Here is an 18,387-nt window from a genome sequence, read left to right on the forward strand (position 1 = left end):
TGATTAGAATTCATTAGAAGTTTTATACTGGTATGTAAAGTGAATGACATGGATTTTCGACTGTGCTGTGTGAATGAGTGTGGGCGGGGCTTCAATCCTTCTAGGGCGTGAGCGAGCAGCTGGTGGGCGCGCCTGCTGCGACGTTGCTGAGGCTTCAAGATGGCGGAAGCCCTGACAACTCAGGAGCAGCTGGTAAGGGTCTCTTGACGGATTTATCTTCCATTTCCCTTTTTTATGCAGTGTGTGCACTTTGCGTTCATTTTCTTCTCCAGCCGGCGGCTTGTTTCATATATTTTGCCGCTTGGGGTCCCCTGGAATTAGGTGGTATAGTAACCAGCCCTGGCCCGTTCGCACCCTCCAGAGTCTCCGGTGTGACTGACAGCAGTTAGCGTGCGTTAGCATGATGGCGTTTGCTAACACTAGTCGGGAACATTTAACCGGTCGTACTCCCATCCATGATAACTGGTTTTACGTTGGCCAAAGAGAGATTCTCGTGTCGCTAATGTTACCGCTACTCTATTATTTATAGCTGTCTCTATTAGCTTGGCTTGTTTTGCCTTCAGCGGTATCGTTAGCCAGCCAGCTACCACATGTAACTTAGCCGCTAATGCTAATGGCTACTGTTGACTTGCGAGTAGATTCCTCGACAGCTATCTTGGCAGCCGTTTAAATTACAACAGACTCATCCTAACAGTTCCTTAATGTCATATCCCAGGTTGCTCTTTTTTTCAATTGTCACAATCAACTAACACACAGTTAGGAGATGAAAAGATGTTGACTTTCATCGTTTAATGCTACGAAAGAGCGAGCGGTGTCATGCCTATCAGATTTACGGGCGAGAATTCACAGAAGGGATCCTCCGGTTCTGAGCATTGTTGTTGCCCTCTCTCGAGTAAACGGAGCAGGCCTGACATCGATGGCAAACACGAAATGTCACGGTGCTAGTCTAAACACAGCTTCATTTTACAGCTAATAACTTAATGAAATTAATTTCCAAGATTTTGTAAGCTGAACCGTTAATTTGGAAGTCTACCCTGAGGGAACAAACCTGCGCCAAGGGCTATTTCCAGGGAAACTACTTGTACATATTTTGAGACGTTTGTAAACATTTAATTATCATTAAATTATTCTTGTGCATATAAATAAATAAAACTACGCTTATGTATACAACTGCTTTCACACAAAGAATAGGTGGTTCTGTTATTGAGACAGAATAATACATGATAAAAACCAAGGTTACAGAGATGTCATCTGAGTGTTTGGTAAACAGACAACAGAGAAGCAGCCTTACTAACTGATCTGAATCACTGTCAGGTTTAACTGGGTGAAAGGAGGACTCGGCCGACAGAAGATTTTTAACTGGAATTACTTTAATTTTTATATCATGTGACAGGAGACTTTGCTGCAGAGCTATAATATAATCTCATCTCAAAAAAAAAAAATAAAAAAACCTGTATAAAAAGTCCTAAGTCTGGTCTCATGTAACACAATGAGTTGGCTATGTCCTGGTGTAAAGTTATACGCTGCGATTACATTTTTAGCCATTTGGGTGAGTTACATTTTTGGAAGAGGAATAACACCTTTACCACTTTTTTGTGATGTCACCTTCTGTCTATGAAATGAAAAATCTGGCAATTTAAAGTGAAGGGATAAATAAATATAAGGTTCTAGATCTGCTCCTCAACTTGGTTCTACGACCGAAATTTTAAAGATTTTTTTTTTTGCCTCAGCTTTGCTCTACCCTTCCTCCAAACTTAATGAAATACAGTCTGTAATACTGTTCAGTTACAGAACACCAATGATATAGACAGCCTCTCCATATCTGTCCACTTGATCATTTGCAAGTATCACTTTCCCTGATCCCATAACTTCCGTTGATTTACTGCTCTGAGGACAGATACTGTTCACAACATTAAGAGTTGTAGCTTGCTGCTGAAGTCTGTCCCACCGAACACCTCATGTCTGAGTGTATTTTGTAACTCAACCCATTACAGAATTGCCTCAGACACATTTGACAGTCAGTCTGAAACTCTTTTGGATTTCCCTGTGTTTTGGTGGTATAAATGCCATAGTTGCTGTTCTCTGACAATTCTTGGATTAATTATTTGATTTTTTTATATTTTTTGAGAGAGAGAGACAGAGAGAGAACATTGAAATTGTCAGGGGAAAGAGGAGAGGTGAGTGTTTTGTGTATTCAAGCCATTACATAATAATCACAAGAAAGATGTGCTGGGGGGGGGGGGGGGATTCTGAGGCTTTCTGTCTCTGCTCGAACATGTCCCTGGAGAACTCTGTATTTTGGCTTGTATCTTGATGTTTGTTGTAATCTATGAATAAGTAAAATTCAGGTATTGTTGTGTGACTGGGTTCATGTGTTGAACCCCATTCACTGGCTTTCCTCGTGCTGGTTACATATTTGGAGGGCAGATAAATCATCTCTGTGTGAAAACAAGCGTTTGTCTGTTGGCGTTTGTATCTTTCTATTCATGTCATCTTCCACGAGTGCAGCCTCCTGCCATCTTTATTTTATGTTCAATCAGTTTTTATTCAACCTCACATACTCATGCCTGTCTTCTCATTATCTCTTCCCTCTCTCTTGTCTGTCAGGCTGTGGAGGAGTTCCTGAGTGAGGTGCGTAGCAGGGAGCAGCCTCACAGTGCGGGGCTCGTCTCCCAACCCACAGCTGTTAAGTTTCTTATGGCCCGCAAGTTTGACGTCTCCAGAGCCATCGACCTCTTCCAAGCATACAAGGTACGGCAGGACATTGACGCCACCCTGAGATGACCATTGTTCTTCTGTCATCAGTAGAACCTCCTAGGGCTGAATAAGGGATGAAGGGTTGAAATATTTCTGACCAATTTTATAAATGCAGTAGAATTTATAACTTTTTTTTAAAAAATACAAATTTCACTTGCATGGTGGTCTGCAGACTGCAAGTATGATGATAGTATCAGTTATGGCTCATGCAACTAGCGATTGACACCCATTTTATGAACATTACTGTCAGATTCGAGGAACTCTTCCTCATTTTGTTTCTCTTTTTCAAACATCTGTACAAAAATTGTTTGTCAAGGTGCAACCATCAAAAGTGTTAGTGGCTTTATTTGTTGGCATTTACATACTGTTGTTGGAACTTGTCCCAATTTGATGGGCTGTTACTTAAGTATACAGGCTGAGAACAATATTCTATATTTGAGTTCATGGTGATCTGATGCAGTTAAATGTCATTTACATGCTATATATTAGCTGTCAGCCAATAACTTAGCCTCCTCTTTCCTTCCTCCACAATCGTGCATCAAAATCAGAACACAAGAATCAAAGAAGGCATCATCAATATCAACCCTGACGAGGAGCCCTTACGCTCTGAGCTGCTGAGTGGAAAATTTACCGTCCTGGTGAGTGAAGCAGTTACATTACACTTTGTAACTTCATTTAGTTACTCTCAGTGGGACAGAGAAATTGTCAGTATACTGTTTAAGAAAATGTGTGTGTGTGTTTCAGTGTTTATATTTGATTGTCTTTGTGTGTCTTTATGAATTTAAATGAATTAAAAGCACCTGATGACTGCCTCTATGATGAATCATACTAAAGCATAGAGTCACAATGAATTTACACTGGAGGACACAGTATGATGACCGTATGTGTTTCTACAGCCTGGGCGTGATGCAAACGGCGCTGCTTTAGCCCTCTTCACAGCTCGCCTCCATCGGCCAGACGTCACCACCCATAAAGCTGTGTTGCAGGCCATCATCTATCAACTGGACAAAGCCATAGAGAGGTAATGCAGCCCTCAGACATACTGCATGAACTGCAACGCCGCTTGCTACCAGTTTAAAGAAGCGACAACAAACTTAAGTTTCTTCCAAGCAAATGATTTGCGTGTGTTTTGCATGTAAAGCATGAAGGTGAAACCTGACCACAAGTGTGAACTGATCTGTTTAGAATTGTTCACGTGTGATTTGATCATACGAGACCTGTTGATATGAGTCTTAACAGTGTCCAACTGTAGATATTATAGAGTATTGCCTGCTTCAGTTTACACCATTCAGAGTTTAAAAACTGTATGTATATTTATCACACTCCCCCTCCTCCTACTCAACAAAGCTCATTTGCCTCCCCAGTGTCCAAACGCAGAGAGACGGGCTCATATTTATCTACGACATGACCAACTCCAGCTATGGAAATTTTGACTACGAGCTCTGTGTCAAGATTCTTAATTTGCTTAAGGTAAATAAAAACATTGTTTTTCTACTCTTAGTGTGAAGGAGTTTTGTCTAAAATTTAAAACCTTTTCACCGGCCGTGCTATGTTTGCTTCTCCCAGGGGGCGTTTCCAGCTCGTCTAAAATGTGTTTTCATCGTGTCCTCTCCTCTCTGGTTTCGAGCACCTTTTGCGGTCCTCCGTCTCTTTGTGCGCGAGAAGCTGAGAGAAAGGGTTGGTATGATTCCCTCTACGGACAGGAGTTGCACGTAATTTTCATTATCGAACAACTAAATCTTTTAAGATATCTGTCCTAATTGATTTGGTAACACCTGTAGTTAACGTTGGTAACAGCAGGCAGCTAAACACAACGGTTTAAAACATCGTTGTTTGAATAAAATCGGCAGGCAATAATTGGCCTATTTACGCTCTGGCAGCTGGGATCTTTATGCTACACATGAGTCTGAGCAGCTGAACACAGTGAATGTGGTTGGTTAACCTGCTGAGTAGCTCTTCATCTAACTGCTCACTGGGGTTGCCCTGTCCGGTTCCACTGCTCTGTGCGATATTTGACCCTCAGTCAAAAAAAATGAAAGACCGTTGTCTTGTTTTGTAGATGTATTTTGGGTAACAACAAGGGTTGGTGCTAAGCTCACTGACAAATGGCTTTTTCTGTGACTAATTCTTATTACAAGCCAACTTGTTTTTGGCCATTTCTATGCTTGTAAAACTGCAACCTTAAGAAATATTTGTTTTACATTATGATTAACTTGCTGTATTTTCTCCATGAATGTTTCAGCTGACATACCACTCATATATTACAGTGCTTTCATTAGTGGGCTTCATTCACCATTGTTACCTCATGTACTGATGGATTTAACAGATTTATTTACATTAAAATCTGTGAGATTATTTCTTGTAGTCACAGTGTGTAAGAGGTTTAGCTCTCTTAAATTCATTCCCATGTATTTTCTGCATTCATCAGGTCTGCACAGTGAAAGCTCACGAGTTGGCCAGTCACATCCCGATCTCCTCCCTCCCAGAACACCTGGGCGGGACATCCCAGTATAGTCACGTCGCATGGATCCAGTCCTGTGTTAACATTAATACAAACATTGTTCAGGGTGATACACAAATACACGACACACACGACTGCGTGGGAAGCCTTCTGCGCTCCTACAGCTTGGAGTGCAGCAATGCAGGCACAGGTGCTACACTGACACACACCAATAAAAACACACAGTTAAGTTCTGAGCTAGCTGCAGCTAACTCTAACTGCTACGACGATAGCAATGCTAACCCACACAACCACTGTGGTGTGGGGGAGGGCAGGACTCGAGGCCTAGGCCAGTACCAGCAAAGCCAACATTCTGCAGCTAACAGACTGCAGGGGAACCACCAACACTGGAATGGCTCCGCTGTGAGTGGGGCCAATGTGGCTGTTAGTGGCTCCAGCCCCAATGCTAACATGAACGGTCGTGGCCGCATGGCCCCTCCCCAGTCAGACACCCCCCCCGACACACCTCTGTCGCAGAAAAGTGATGGAGATGCAGTTGATGGCAACGCAACAGACTCTGGGCATAGATCTCAGAACGAGGATGTAAAAGAGGTTGATGAGGACGAGGAGGAAGAGGAGGGAGTACCCCCTCTGCCTCAGAAATCTTTGCCACGACCTCCCCATCAACTTTCCTCCCAGTCCCCACCCCTCTCCTCATCACTGGATCCTGATGATGAGGATCGCTGCATGGAGGTGTCCATTCATGTACCCGAGCAGGGAGGAATGACGGTGCATGAGCTGGTGGAGTACGTTAAGAGGAAGAAGAAGAAGGGGATCTATCAGGAGTACGAGGAGATCCGAAAGGAGCCACCGGCGGGCACCTTTGACTACTCCAAGTAAGAGCTTGTATCAATCTGATCTTTACAATACAGCATATTAGTCCTCTTTCTGTGTTGCTGCTTTGTGTGTTCTGTCTTTGTACTTAAATTGATTAAAATTGACCCAGAAAGTCTGTAAAGTCAGTGATGTCACCAGGCTCCAAACTCTTTTGTGTCTTTCCAGGAAGTTGTCCAATCAAATAAAGAACAGGTACAGCGATGTGCTCTGTCTAGACCAGTCACGAGTGCGACTCTGCGAGCTCTGTGATGACGATGATGAGGTAATAATCCAATACAGTTATACATCATTTTACTGCTAAACATGTCATTATAAAGTTCCATGACTAACTGGTAGTTTGCATCAAAGTTATATTGATTGTGTGGCAAGGTTAAATGGGCGAATCATGTTGCACCTTTTGTACCTCAGCGGCTCTCCAAACTAGATTTTGTCCAAGAAGAAATTCCGCATGAAATGATGCAGGAAGTGTTTAAAAAATGTGTGAGAGACAGGATGTTCTGCTCCAAAAATAGTTGGGTGTCCCAGAGACACAAAGTTGCTCCTGTGCTGACTTGCGACACCAAAATAGAAATGCATGCAAGAGATCAGGCAGTTTCCAGAGGTGTTCACCATTTACTGCCAGTGCCCTCTAGGTACAGCAAGTTTAGTCGTACTTGTAAACGCACAAATAGAAGCAACAGTTCCTATTGTTCCAGACAAGCCCTCCTGCTCGCTTCCCCTCGCACTGTTGCACTCTTGCAGGCTTTCATAACAGAACTTCCTTGGCGGCTTGACCAGACATTTAACCAGCTAGCTATGTGGACTGTATCTGCTACAAATGAGCTCGCGTCTTGAGCAGTTCACACCCAGCGCTCCAGCACAGACATTGATATGTAGAGCCCCTGATGTGATGATGTAACTCCCTTTTAAAGTAGTTAGTAATTCTTTTCTGCTGTGTGGTTTGCAGACATCGGATTACATTAATGCCAGTTTCATGGATGGCTACAAGAGGAGCAACGCGTACATTGCTACTCAGGGTGAGCAGCAGCTGTTGACGTGACTCATAAATCTACGTGCTTCCAACTCTTCTTCACATGTCACATGGCTGTAGTCAGATCTCACCGCATTTTGACTCTTTATTTGTGTCCTTCAGGTCCTTTGCCAAAAACCTTTGGTGACTTTTGGCGCATGGTGTGGGAGCAGATGGTACTTATCATCGTCATGACAACCAGGTGAAGCTGTTTGAAGTAACTTGGGTGTTTGAGATGCACAAAGGATGCAAACATGATTGTGTGTTCTGAAGTAATGGCATATTCATGAAAGGCTGGTCATCTGTGTTTGTGTCAGGGTGGTGGAGCGGGGGCGTGTCAAGTGCGGCCAGTACTGGCCTCTTGAGGAGGGCAGAACTGAACAGCATGGATACTTCCTGGTCAGGAACACTCAGATCCAGTTGTTCCAGGACTTCAAACTGTCCCATCTGGAACTCTACAATACTCAAGTGAGTTGCATCTCCCGCCATAAGTTGGTTTGACAATTTGAGTAATAACCAACCCCATCAAGGTCTAAAACCTCAGCCTAGCAGTTAGTATTGTCTCACTCTGCTGCTCCCTCACTTGGTGTGGGTTTCTGTCCAGGTAATGATGCGTGCAATAAATGCAGCCAAGTTCACCCTGCATGACTTTCACTCGTCAGATTTCTTTCACATTGCCAAATTTGGTCTGTGACTCTGGGTTTTTTGAGTCATTGTGGTTTATATACTACGATTGAGCAACAACTGGAGCGTAGGAGATCCTTCTGCCTGATCTACAGATTACACTTTGTATCAAACATATGTGAGAAAATGATTGATGACGTTTGGATGAGCGGTTGTCAAGGCAAGCGCACCACATAATTTCATACAGATTTCCTCCGTTATTAGAAGAGGAGAATATGTGGCATTTACATCAGCCAACATTCTCATCCACGCCATTTCAGAGCAAAGAGACTAGCTGATTTTTGTAATTCTCCATACCTTTTTGACCCTCTTAGTCTGGTGAGCGAAGGGACGTGTGCCACTACCTCTATGTCAGCTGGCCAGACTTCGGGGTGCCCAAGAGTGCTTCTGCCATGTTGGACTTCCGTGAGCATGTACTTCAGAGGAGAGATGCTGCAGTCCAGAATCTGGGCTCCGGTTGGATGGGGCCTCCAGGGGGTCCTCCTGTGGTCGTACACTGCAGCGCTGGTATTGGCCGCACAGGTAACCATGACTGCTAGAAAGGTGTTAAGCTCAAATTTACTTAAACGAAACATTTAGTGCCATATTGATCAACAAACACTTTTTTTTCTTTAAATAAGGTACACAGGGAAAAAGAACATGGGTAGTCATAATGGATAAGTATTGAAAAATGTGGCTTGATGTCACTGGCATTTGTTCCCATGAAATCCGGATATAGGGCAGGTATATTCCTGTGTGCATGCAGGGGGCACGCCCATATATGGGAGTCCAGGACACCTTGACATCCCTGGTAACGCACAGTGTGCAGAGCCAGCTGAAACAGCTAGCAGGGCTTCCTTCCAAATGCACCTCACTATGTGATGCTTTAGCATCGTTTAACATGAGTATCTGACATTGTTTCTACATTTCTTGGTTAAAAAAGATTAAAAGCAGCATAAATTCTCTTTAAAACAACGCAACTCTCCTTTGCGAACTGAAATCGTGATTTTTCTAGCAAAACGAGCAGAGAGGGGAAATTCGATCACAGGTGGTAACTGACAAACATAAAGCTGTCCTCTTGATGCATGTTAGCGCAGGTACGAACAAACACACACCGGGATAGATTTGACTTTAAGTATTTTGTACACTTCCACTGGAGGAGGCCAATAATGGCCAACATTCATGAGCTGCTCCAACTGTTTGTATTTAATAATGAAAACCTCTTATGCCCAAATTTGTTCTTAAACATAATAAGACCTTTTTTAATTATTATTATTCCTGTAGAAAGGGGACAAACAAACAAATAGCCATCAGGCTTTATTACTCTGTGCTCTCTATCACTTTTCTGTGACAGAGGTGGGCTTCATTGATGATATGACCTTAGTCTAAGCCCTCAGGGCTTAAATAGTCCTTGTATAAGAACAAACCTGTGCCTGAGGTAATTCCATCAATGAAGCCCAGTGTTAGTAAAATAATATTTTAATACCAGCCAGTTGTGGTCGGCTGACTGTAATAATTTTAGCAACATGATTTTGGCTTGATAATCCTGATTCGGTGGTCAGGAATAACTTAAATTTAGCAATTTGCATCTGTTTGGGTTGTGATCTGATCTCTACAGTAACAACCACTGTCACTTGTGTAAATCCTCAAACGTTCTCTCTCCGGCCAGGCACCTTCTGTACACTGGACATCTGTCTGTCCCGACTGGAGGATATCGGCACAGTAGATGTCCGTCAGACTGTGCGGCGAATGCGTACGCAGCGGGCTTTCAGCATCCAGACCTGGGACCAGTACTACTTCTGCTACACGGCAGTCATCGAGTATGCCCAGCGCCACGGGAAACTGAGCCCAGTACAATGGTCGGACTCAGACCTAGAGACTGACAGCGAGTGAGGGACGCAAAAGGGCTAGAAAAACAAACGGAATAGTCAACCTCAGCCAGTGTCATAGGAGTGAAAGGGTGAGGAGCGGCGTTGTGGAGTGAAGGAGGGAGACGTCTTCTGCCATAAGAGAGACGAGACGAGACAAAGGATGGAGATCTTGTTTTGGCTCTTGATGTAATGACGCAGACTCCCATCGTTGCTCGTCCCTCCCGTCACGGACAGTGAAGAGCTTCCAAAATAAAATACTGGGAGTAGAGACTGTGCGTTGCGTCTCTGATTGAGCAAGCTGTCCTGCCAATTTCCGAGCCCCCTTTTTGAATTTAGCAAACTACAGGGGGACTCGGCCTGCCCTGAACCCGTCTTGTTGACAAGAGCGTTGTAGCATTTTTATATTGACTTGCACATGAGGAATGACAAACTTGAACTTTACCCCTTGAAACCCACCAAACCCCGGCCTTTGTTCCCCTTATTTTGTGTGTGTGTGTGTTTGTGTGTGTGTGTGTGTGTGTGTGTGTGTGTGTGTGTGTGTGTGTGTGTGTGTGTGTGTCTTCTTCCTTTTCAACCCCGGACAACTTTGTGGTCACAGATTTAAATGTGACGTTATGAAAAGGTGAACATTGTTTGATTTGTTTGTTTTGTTTTAAAGACAGAATGGTGAGTGAACAAAGGGGTCGTAAGTGATCGGCGTGTCCACTTCGTCCATTTCTGGATTTCCTATATTTTCCATGAGTTTTTGTTTTTCTATGGTGCATTTTTTCTACGTGTGTTTCATATTTGCATATGTAGACTAACTTGTTAAAGCCAAAGTCCTCACCCTGAATGCTTGGATGTACTCCTTACTGAGATATTATCGACTGAAACCCATGTATATTCTTGTAACATACAGTACATTTATACAGTGTTGTGCATAATAACAACCTCATAAAGCAAACAGCCTTGTTTCATGTAATTGACTTGACAAGGAAAATCTACGTAGCGAGCCAGGCTGTGAAGAAATTAAGAGTATTAAACCTGAGATCATATGCCAGATCAGACATATTTACTGTTTTCTTAATAGGAAGATCTCAAGTAATTTGGCCTTAACCTGATTAACTGCCTCGCTGTTCTTAGACTTAAACCACATCCGAAACTGAAAACAGTTTAATCTCCTTTTTGGTTCGTTACCTTATGGAATCCCTCGATACCACAACTGTTTGATTCTCGAGGCGTGTACTGCCTCCGATAATTGTGCCTTCAAGTTTTCCTTTGTGTGATGTCTCACGGTCCAGCTAGTATAGTAATAACAACCAAGCTAGTGCACTTCCATAGTACACATTAACTATGTGTCACACAGGACACCCACATTTTGCCTTTAGTCCTGCACACAGTACGCTACTTAGGAGTATTATGAAAGTAGTGTGTTATCTGGGACTAAGGTGAGCTTTGAGACATGGCGATCCTTTTTATCATTTGACCTCAGGGGGTTATTCAAGTGTATTTTGCCTAGTGTCAAAGATCCATTTCTGGGTTTGCATCTGGTAGCCTAAATTATCATTTAAAGAAAACTTATATCAACTTTATTTTTTATGTTTCACTGTATTGTATCCTGCTATATTTATGTCTTTGTAAAACTTCTACAATATTGAATTCAGTGAATGTTGGTACGATGCTACAAAGAAAACAGAAATCATTTGATAAGCTGAACAAATCAGATGGTGAGTGAAATATATATTTTTGTTCACAGTGAAAATTTGGTGCAAAATGTCACTTTGCCATTGTATTTTCAGAACTGACTCGTGTAAATGGTGATTGTTCAATTCTGGGACAGTTGATGAAGGAAGTTGTTTTTAAGAGAGTTTATTGTTAATCTCGTCTTAACAGTCTGGTACCCAATGCCAAGGACAAAGCAGCAAAAAAAAAAAAAACAAGCAAGCAAAAAAGACAAGGGTTTGCTGGGATATATACTGTATACGTACAGTATGGAATTACTTGTCAGCATGGAAAGAGAGCCTTGAATGTTTTTGGGGGGTAATGGTGTCAAGGCAGGTCTGGATATTGGTGAATGTGGACCCTGCATCCCTCAATGCCAAAGGCCCAGGCTCACCCTAAAGACTTTTTCATCTTCGGCAGCCTACTAGCATGGACCTACCAGTGCATTCACGGACACAGAAAAGACTCAGGAGCACCTCGGGAACATTACTGAAGTTTTATGTATAGCTACAAAATGGGAGAGTGTGTATGTAAAAGTGTCTTGCCCCCCCCCCCCCTCCCCATGCTACTTTAAATTTGTTTTATGAGAAATACATAAAACAAATGCAATGATCATTTCAGTGTTTAGTTTCTGTGCTTTTAAGTTCTTGTGAATGGCCTTTTGACATGCTGTTAGCCTGGTTACCATTAAAGTAATGGTATTACTATCTTGAATAGATTCAAAGCTTTATGTGTTTTTCTTTGAATGATTCAGTCGAGTTGTGCTGAGGTAAAACATAAGATCCAGAGGTATTACACTAAGTTGAATTAAGGTCTTAACTAATTTAAAGGGCCTCATCCATCTTTTGATATTTGTAACAATAATTCTAAGCTTTATCCTCATCCTTTTGTGGATTTCCTGCCCCCAAGTGGCCAAACATTTAGTGACAGGGTTAAATTCAGAAAGAAACGGCACGGCCCTGACTTGTTGACCAACGTTTCCTTTGTTTTGCAACAATAACACAATAAGTTGGATAAATGTAGTAATGCCAGCAGATGCCAGGGGCTGAAGGAAGGGTGATATGACTCTATTTTGGGATGACCATTGTCATAATTCAAGAACTATACAAAATCAAAATGTCTTACAAACACAGGAAGATGTGGCTAGTTTGGGCCATTTGAAGCAAAATCAGCAAACATCTGCAGTTCACTCCAAAATCATTTTTAACATCTGAAAATGAGGTGACTTTAAGACAGTTTTAACAGATCCCGACCCCTAGCACTCATCGCTAGTGATTGGTGATGCTCATATAATCATATTTACTCATGATATAACTCCGTCAGCCTTCATCAAGCTCTGATTTCCCAGATATCCATATTAGTTACCCTGCATGTGACTCCATGAGTGGGACCCTTCACACGAGGGGGGGCGGTACAAACACCCCTCGTCCCTGCTGCTTATCCAAAACATCGTTCACCCTACATGATATACAGGCGTGCACGTGCTTGATGCGGCCGTTCATTTTCACTCTTGGCTCATGTCTGTGAGCTCGTGCAGCACTTTGATGAGACCATACATTACATAATAGGTACCGTGTTCTGAGATTAAAAAGAAAAAGATAGCGCAGCCAGCGCCTGCTTTCAAAGAAACAAACATTTTTGTAATTTGAATTTTCCTCAGAAGTCCTGCCGAGGCAGCTGACTTTTTTTTCATTCTGTGTCACAGTCCTGAGATTTAGTTTTGTTCTGTATTGAAGCTCCTGTGACGGAGGACACCCTTCCAGCACATGGGCGTAAAAGTCTTGGCTTCTAAATGATTAAATGGGGCAACCATTTTTGGAATGGGTTCAACACTGAGCAATAAGGCTAACCACCAACCAGCCATGAAACAGCTGCAGAGGAATTTCACAGGATATCTGGCCGTGTCTGCGTGTGTCCACTAGAAGTCTCTGTTTTAAGGCTGAGATTAAGTGTGTGACAACATCAGGGTCCCTACAGGGATGGACAAGTTGGTCTTCTACCGTCTTAGGGAAGGGGGAACTTCACAACACATTTTCTACTGCTTATCCTGTTAAGGGTCGTGGGGGGCTGGAGCCTATCCCAGCAGCCTTCAGGCGAGAGGCGGGGTTCACCCTGGACGGGTCACCAGTCCATCACAGGGCCAACACATAGAGACAGACAACCATTCACACTCACAGCGAACCTTCTTGCTGTGGCAGATAGGATGGAGTTCATTTTTTTTTTGCAAACATTACCTTTCCTTTTATGTCTCGTGTCATATGATCTCTTTTTAAACTTTGGCAGGACTATTTTTAGAATAAAAGAAAGCAGATGGTGACTTTTACCACGTTGGTCGATCTTAAAGCTGCAGAACTCAAACAAACAATGATTCTTACTCACTGCAACCACTAAACCCTGAGTCACTGAGGCCACTAAACTAAACCATGAGACCAACCACAACTTGTGTGGTTAGCATAGGTTTTTTGTTTGTTTTTTTGAATTGTAATTATTTCTCAGGTATTATATGATTTGTATTTTGTTTCTCAGATTGAGGTGATTCAACATATAAGCTGTACTTAGTGTTGTAATGAGCTTATTTCTATATCGTGAGATGCTCTTACAACCACCAATGGAAGCTTGACACACCAAACATGTAACTCCTGTAAGAAAATCCAAAATAAGATCGATGTACAACAAGAAGTGGTACAGTTTATTATGAATAAATATAAAAGTACATCACCGAATGAGACCAGTCCAGATTAGTGTTACCACAATGAATCACTGAACACTTTCATATGATGAGGTTTTGTGCATTGGTGTGAGTATAAATATCACTCTTCATGCTGCAATGGGTGGTCAGAAAGGCTTCCGATTATTCTGTCATGTAATCTATTACTGAAGTAATGTAACTGTGCTGAGGTGGCATCACCTACGGATGTAGTTCTTTTGAAATATGTTGGGGTAGGATTTCTGGGCTCGAGAGCAAGAGGCACAACACACGCTTCTGTAGAATGTGTAAATACAGAGTCGGGCTTGAACCACCACCACGCAGTTGTGATACTGGTCGCTGCAGGCTGGACCTGGGAGGAGGAGGAGAGGAAGAAGAACAAGAACAAGAACAAGAAGAAGCAAAGTCATCAAATCTTTTCCTCCAAGTCAATCTTCCCGCATTCAGCAGTCATGTCTGAGTCAACCAAGTCAGTCCGAACAAGTCATCAACCTCAGACAAGTTCATGTAATCTTGATGTGATCAAATCCAGATCGTGGTTGTTTTAGATGTCTTACTAGACACGACATCAGTAAAAAAAAAAAAACTTTTTTGGAGGGGCCAAAGCCTTTTAAGTCAGCCTGTTATTTTAATTTATGAGATAGTTGGTTGCAACACTGAAAATGTGAAATCATTTATCAGGCTTTGATCTGCATTTCCATGCCACGATAAATCATGTGGTCTCAGCGACCTTTCTCACTGTGCTGGAGCCGCTGCTCTGTTCTTTCCTTCTTCTTTTAAACCGGTACAAACCGGGAGATGAAGATGTAACTGATGTCATTCTTCAGGCAAACCTGAGCTTTTTGGATCTGTGCCGCTGACACCTTCACCAGGTGGTTAACCATGACGTTAATTTGTAATTCCAAAACTGAAAATGTAGTGAACAGGTCACAATTTTCTAAAGCTATGTAGGTACAACCTCCCTCATAGCTCTGTGAAAATAAACTTACACGTACACACTTCATGAATACTATATATTTATATAACTTCATATACATCTTAATTGATTTTTAAACCTTTACTCTATTTGATTCTTTTTGCACATATCATATCCATACATAAAAGACAGCTCCCTTTATTTTGGCATTTCTATAATTTCTTATATTTTGAATTTGTATGCTGATGTTTTTATAGATATGTTTCTCATATCTATATTTTTATGCCTCCATACTTGAAAAAAATCAAAGGCTGGTGGGAATTACGGTTTTGGGTTTTCCATCCAGTATCTTTAACGTAGTACCTGTGGAACACCTTGAGGGATTTCTAAAATGTCCACTGGGACTCAAAGATGAACTGAAAATCTTTGGTAGCCAAAGGTCAAAGTCACTGTCACATCAAATGTGTGCTGTATTTTCTGTAAAAATGTTGGTGGTCAAAGGTCAAGGTCACTGTAACAGACACGCATTCCTAAAGCATACAGCCGAGCCGCAGTATTTCTAGTTCCCTGAATTCTGAACTCTTTCATTTTGAGTGTCAAATAAAGTTTTACTTTCAGAACACTGATGACCTCATACGTGAGTCATCAAAATTTATGAAAATTCTTCCTCATTTCTTTGCGTCCCATCATGCAACCCTTTGCTAGAGCTCATTTAGCATCACGACCCTGACATGAACTCTGACACAGCTGCACGTAGTCTAACCCTCGGTCCACAGTGTGCGATGCAGTACAACATCTCCGTATACTTACTTATCTCAGCTTCACAAGGTTGTGTGTTGCACTCTTCTCGATCATGCGGGGCCAAACCAGCTTCACACTGGTCACTCGGGGCAATGTTTCCGGTAAGGCAACGCACCTCCCGCACCCGGTAGCCACCGTTACAGGAGCGTGAACACTGCGGTGAGAGAATGGAGAGGCAGGATTGAAGGCTTACACATGATGTGTTCCGTATGTTGGCTTTTCTAACTCCTGGTTTTCTCTCCTCCACTATGTGCATTGATGTTCAAAAAAACAGAAAGAAAGAAAAATAAGATTTGAAAGAACAATGTGTCTTTCTTGAAAAAAAGTCCTTGTTACTCACAGTTATTCTCAGACATTGTGTGCAATTGAAAGGTAAATGCATGTGGATTGTCCCTCTGACATATTATATTATGATTCCACAAACCAAGCCACTTGGGCTTTCATAAATATCACATGGTCTTCATCAATGGGCAGAGGTTCAGTGCATCATTTTGCAATGCAAGAGTTCTTTAAACAAAATTCCAGTCACCTCCATCGTACTGGGGAGGTACAATAAATCCCAGACAGTGATATCTCTACACCAGTTAGTGAAACCAGCTGCTGGATTCCAACATCTCTAAGTGCAAAAATGTGGCTGAAGGGCTTCGGGTGTATGTTGCAACCAAATGTGTCACTGTGATAGATCGACACCTACCACACTCCACGCTGTGATGTACCACTGGACGCCACACGGCTTCAACCAGCAGGGCTGAGATGTGATTGGCTGAGGAAGGCTGGAACATTTTGACTGGTCAACAACTTCCATGTGACCATCATTGTTGAGAATACAAGCCACCCTTCGGGTCTGCGTTCCATTCCCGCACTCTGCAGAACACTGAATTACAGGAGCACACACATGTCATAGATGATTACAAATATGTAAAGTGTTTTTGTAATGTGTGTGTTTGTGTGTCTGACAGAGAGAGAGAGAGAGAGAGCGAGAGAGAGACACACACACACACACACACACACACACACACACACACAGACTTCAATCAGGGACAAAATGCAGACTTCCGGCAGTATTGTTCAATGACCTATATCAAGCCCCGCCCTCTTTTCCTTGATCCTGCATGCCCCTGTGATTGTGAGCATCAGAAAAAAGGTGGAGCTTCAGATCCTCCAATGACTGATCAGGAAAAAAGGGCTGGGCTAGTCGTACCCTCCCCCTAATTGGTAAGATGCCAATTTTTTGACAGTGGTTGGGGTTGTATCTGTGTGTGTGTGTGTGTGTGTGTGTGTGTGTGTGTGTGTGTGTGTGTGTGTGTGTGTGTGTGCGCGCGCGCACAAGGTAAATTACCTGACCCCAAGGTCCCGTATACAACTCCAGCCGGTTTTGACATGGGCCAGAGTCACATGGTGTCACTTCTTGTGGCCCTTCTCCTTCGCAGCTGTCCAATGGAAGATCAGTCACGTGGTCCATCAGGCACACAGTTGTTCGGGTTCGATTTCCTTGACCACAATCAGCAGAGCACTGAGGAATATTACACACATGACACCCTTAGTTAAAAAATGGAAAAAGGTGGAAACAGGCAGGAAACAGAACACAAGAATGCAGGAAGGTGGTTGGATGTCTTCTCTCCACCTGTGTTGAATAAGGTTACTGCCTGGACTTTGTTATCTAAGAGACTTCCCGTTAGCACTGTTCACGCTCTGAGGAAGGCCTTTGGCTGAAACAAGCATGATATTTTCATAACATTGACTGCTTTGATGGTGTGCCACATTTTAAACCGATTTTTTGAGGTTAGGTACCCAATTGGAACCCACATTGCTACCTTTTTTGGACATTCTCTTTAAATACGTGCAAGATTTTGAGACTCTCTACCCGTTTCCTTCAACACTAAAGCTTTTGTTACCCGTTGGCTCCAGAGGGAGGTGAACCAGCTGCGTGCACACGCTCCCATGTCACAGTTCTGTAACACGTCGGGCTTTAGGTTCATGTTACACTCTTCATCCTGCTCCACCTCACCCTGGTTGCTCAAACACACCACCTCCCTGCTCCGCTGGCCCACCCCACACGGTACTGAACACTAGGGGAGACAAAGAAAAGAAGAAAAATGTGTGCAACCACAACATCCATATCCAAAAAGCTGGTAAAATGTCTAGTAGCATTGGATGTTCCTCACTGGGCTCCACTCAGATCGTATCTCCCACTGGCTGCAGATCTTCAGCTGGCAGGTGGACCTGGTCACTGGTCTGTCATTCGACCCACACAGCTCTGGGGCAACTGTAAGGGAGGTCTCTGTCCCATTGTCATAGATGTGACTGACCTGGCGGCAGATGACCTGACGCTGTTGAGTACCAGGCCCACACTTTCGGCTGCACTGTGACCACTCCCCCTCATCCCAGCTGGGAGCCAATCACATAGGACAAAACAATTTTAGTGCCCATCCTGATTTTGACTGCAGTTATTTTGTATACTAAGTAGCATGCAAAGTCTACAAGGAGCTTCATTTTCCTCCAGAAGCAGAAAACATCATTCCAGATGTTTCAGTTTGGCTTGCCTTGTATCTGCTGCATCCCTAGTAGCAAACTACTATTTATGTATGTGTGTGTGTGTGTGTGTGTGTGTGTGTGTGTGTGTGT

General features: G+C 42.9%; 2 protein-coding genes across 3 annotated transcripts in view; one reads left to right on the plus strand and one right to left on the minus strand.

The window, feature by feature from the left end:
- The first annotated feature begins 137 nt into the window (after window positions 1–137).
- Window positions 138–12,017, plus strand: ptpn9b (protein tyrosine phosphatase non-receptor type 9b). 2 transcript variants are annotated; one of them, XM_086211450.1, is made up of 13 exons: window positions 138–192; window positions 2,608–2,751; window positions 3,306–3,395; window positions 3,654–3,778; window positions 4,122–4,227; window positions 4,324–4,434; window positions 5,186–6,093; window positions 6,260–6,356; window positions 7,041–7,110; window positions 7,227–7,305; window positions 7,421–7,571; window positions 8,102–8,309; window positions 9,436–12,017. In XM_086211450.1, exons 1-13 carry the CDS (start codon window positions 160–162, stop codon window positions 9,657–9,659), a joined length of 2,346 nt encoding a protein of 781 aa, XP_086067576.1. In that variant the 5' UTR covers window positions 138–159; the 3' UTR covers window positions 9,660–12,017. The 2 variants fall into 2 exon arrangements, with proteins under 2 accessions (XP_086067576.1, XP_086067577.1); XM_086211451.1 differs by lacking the exon at window positions 138–192 and adding an exon at window positions 2,044–2,177.
- Window positions 12,018–14,023: 2,006 nt separating this feature from the next.
- adamtsl7 (ADAMTS-like 7) overlaps window positions 14,024–18,387 on the minus strand; it is a 7,385-nt gene continuing 3,021 nt past the window's right edge. Inside the window, exons 7-12 of the mRNA XM_086210201.1 lie at window positions 17,928–18,150; window positions 17,658–17,831; window positions 17,102–17,275; window positions 16,457–16,636; window positions 15,772–15,916; window positions 14,024–14,397 (exon numbers count right to left, since the gene is read on the minus strand). Of these exons, the coding sequence (XP_086066327.1) occupies window positions 14,243–14,397; window positions 15,772–15,916; window positions 16,457–16,636; window positions 17,102–17,275; window positions 17,658–17,831; window positions 17,928–18,150 (1,051 nt within the window). The 3' untranslated portion in view covers window positions 14,024–14,242. The remainder of the gene's footprint in view (window positions 14,398–15,771; window positions 15,917–16,456; window positions 16,637–17,101; window positions 17,276–17,657; window positions 17,832–17,927; window positions 18,151–18,387) is intronic.

The sequence above is a fragment of the Aulostomus chinensis genome, chromosome 8 (genome assembly GCF_037954235.1).
Source record: "Aulostomus chinensis isolate RoL2024-O1b breed Wild chromosome 8, RoL_Achi_v1.0, whole genome shotgun sequence".
In the NCBI taxonomy this organism is placed as follows: domain Eukaryota; kingdom Metazoa; phylum Chordata; class Actinopteri; order Syngnathiformes; family Aulostomidae; genus Aulostomus; species Aulostomus chinensis.

Coding starts and splice junctions, on each gene's coding strand:
- ptpn9b (XM_086211450.1), top strand. CDS start 160: ATGGCGGAAGCCCTGACAACTCAGGAGCAGCTG. Junction 3,396..3,653: donor GTGGAAAATTTACCGTCCTG/GTGAGTGAAGCA, acceptor GTGTTTCTACAG/CCTGGGCGTGATGCAAACGG. Junction 7,306..7,420: donor ATCATCGTCATGACAACCAG/GTGAAGCTGTTT, acceptor TGTTTGTGTCAG/GGTGGTGGAGCGGGGGCGTG.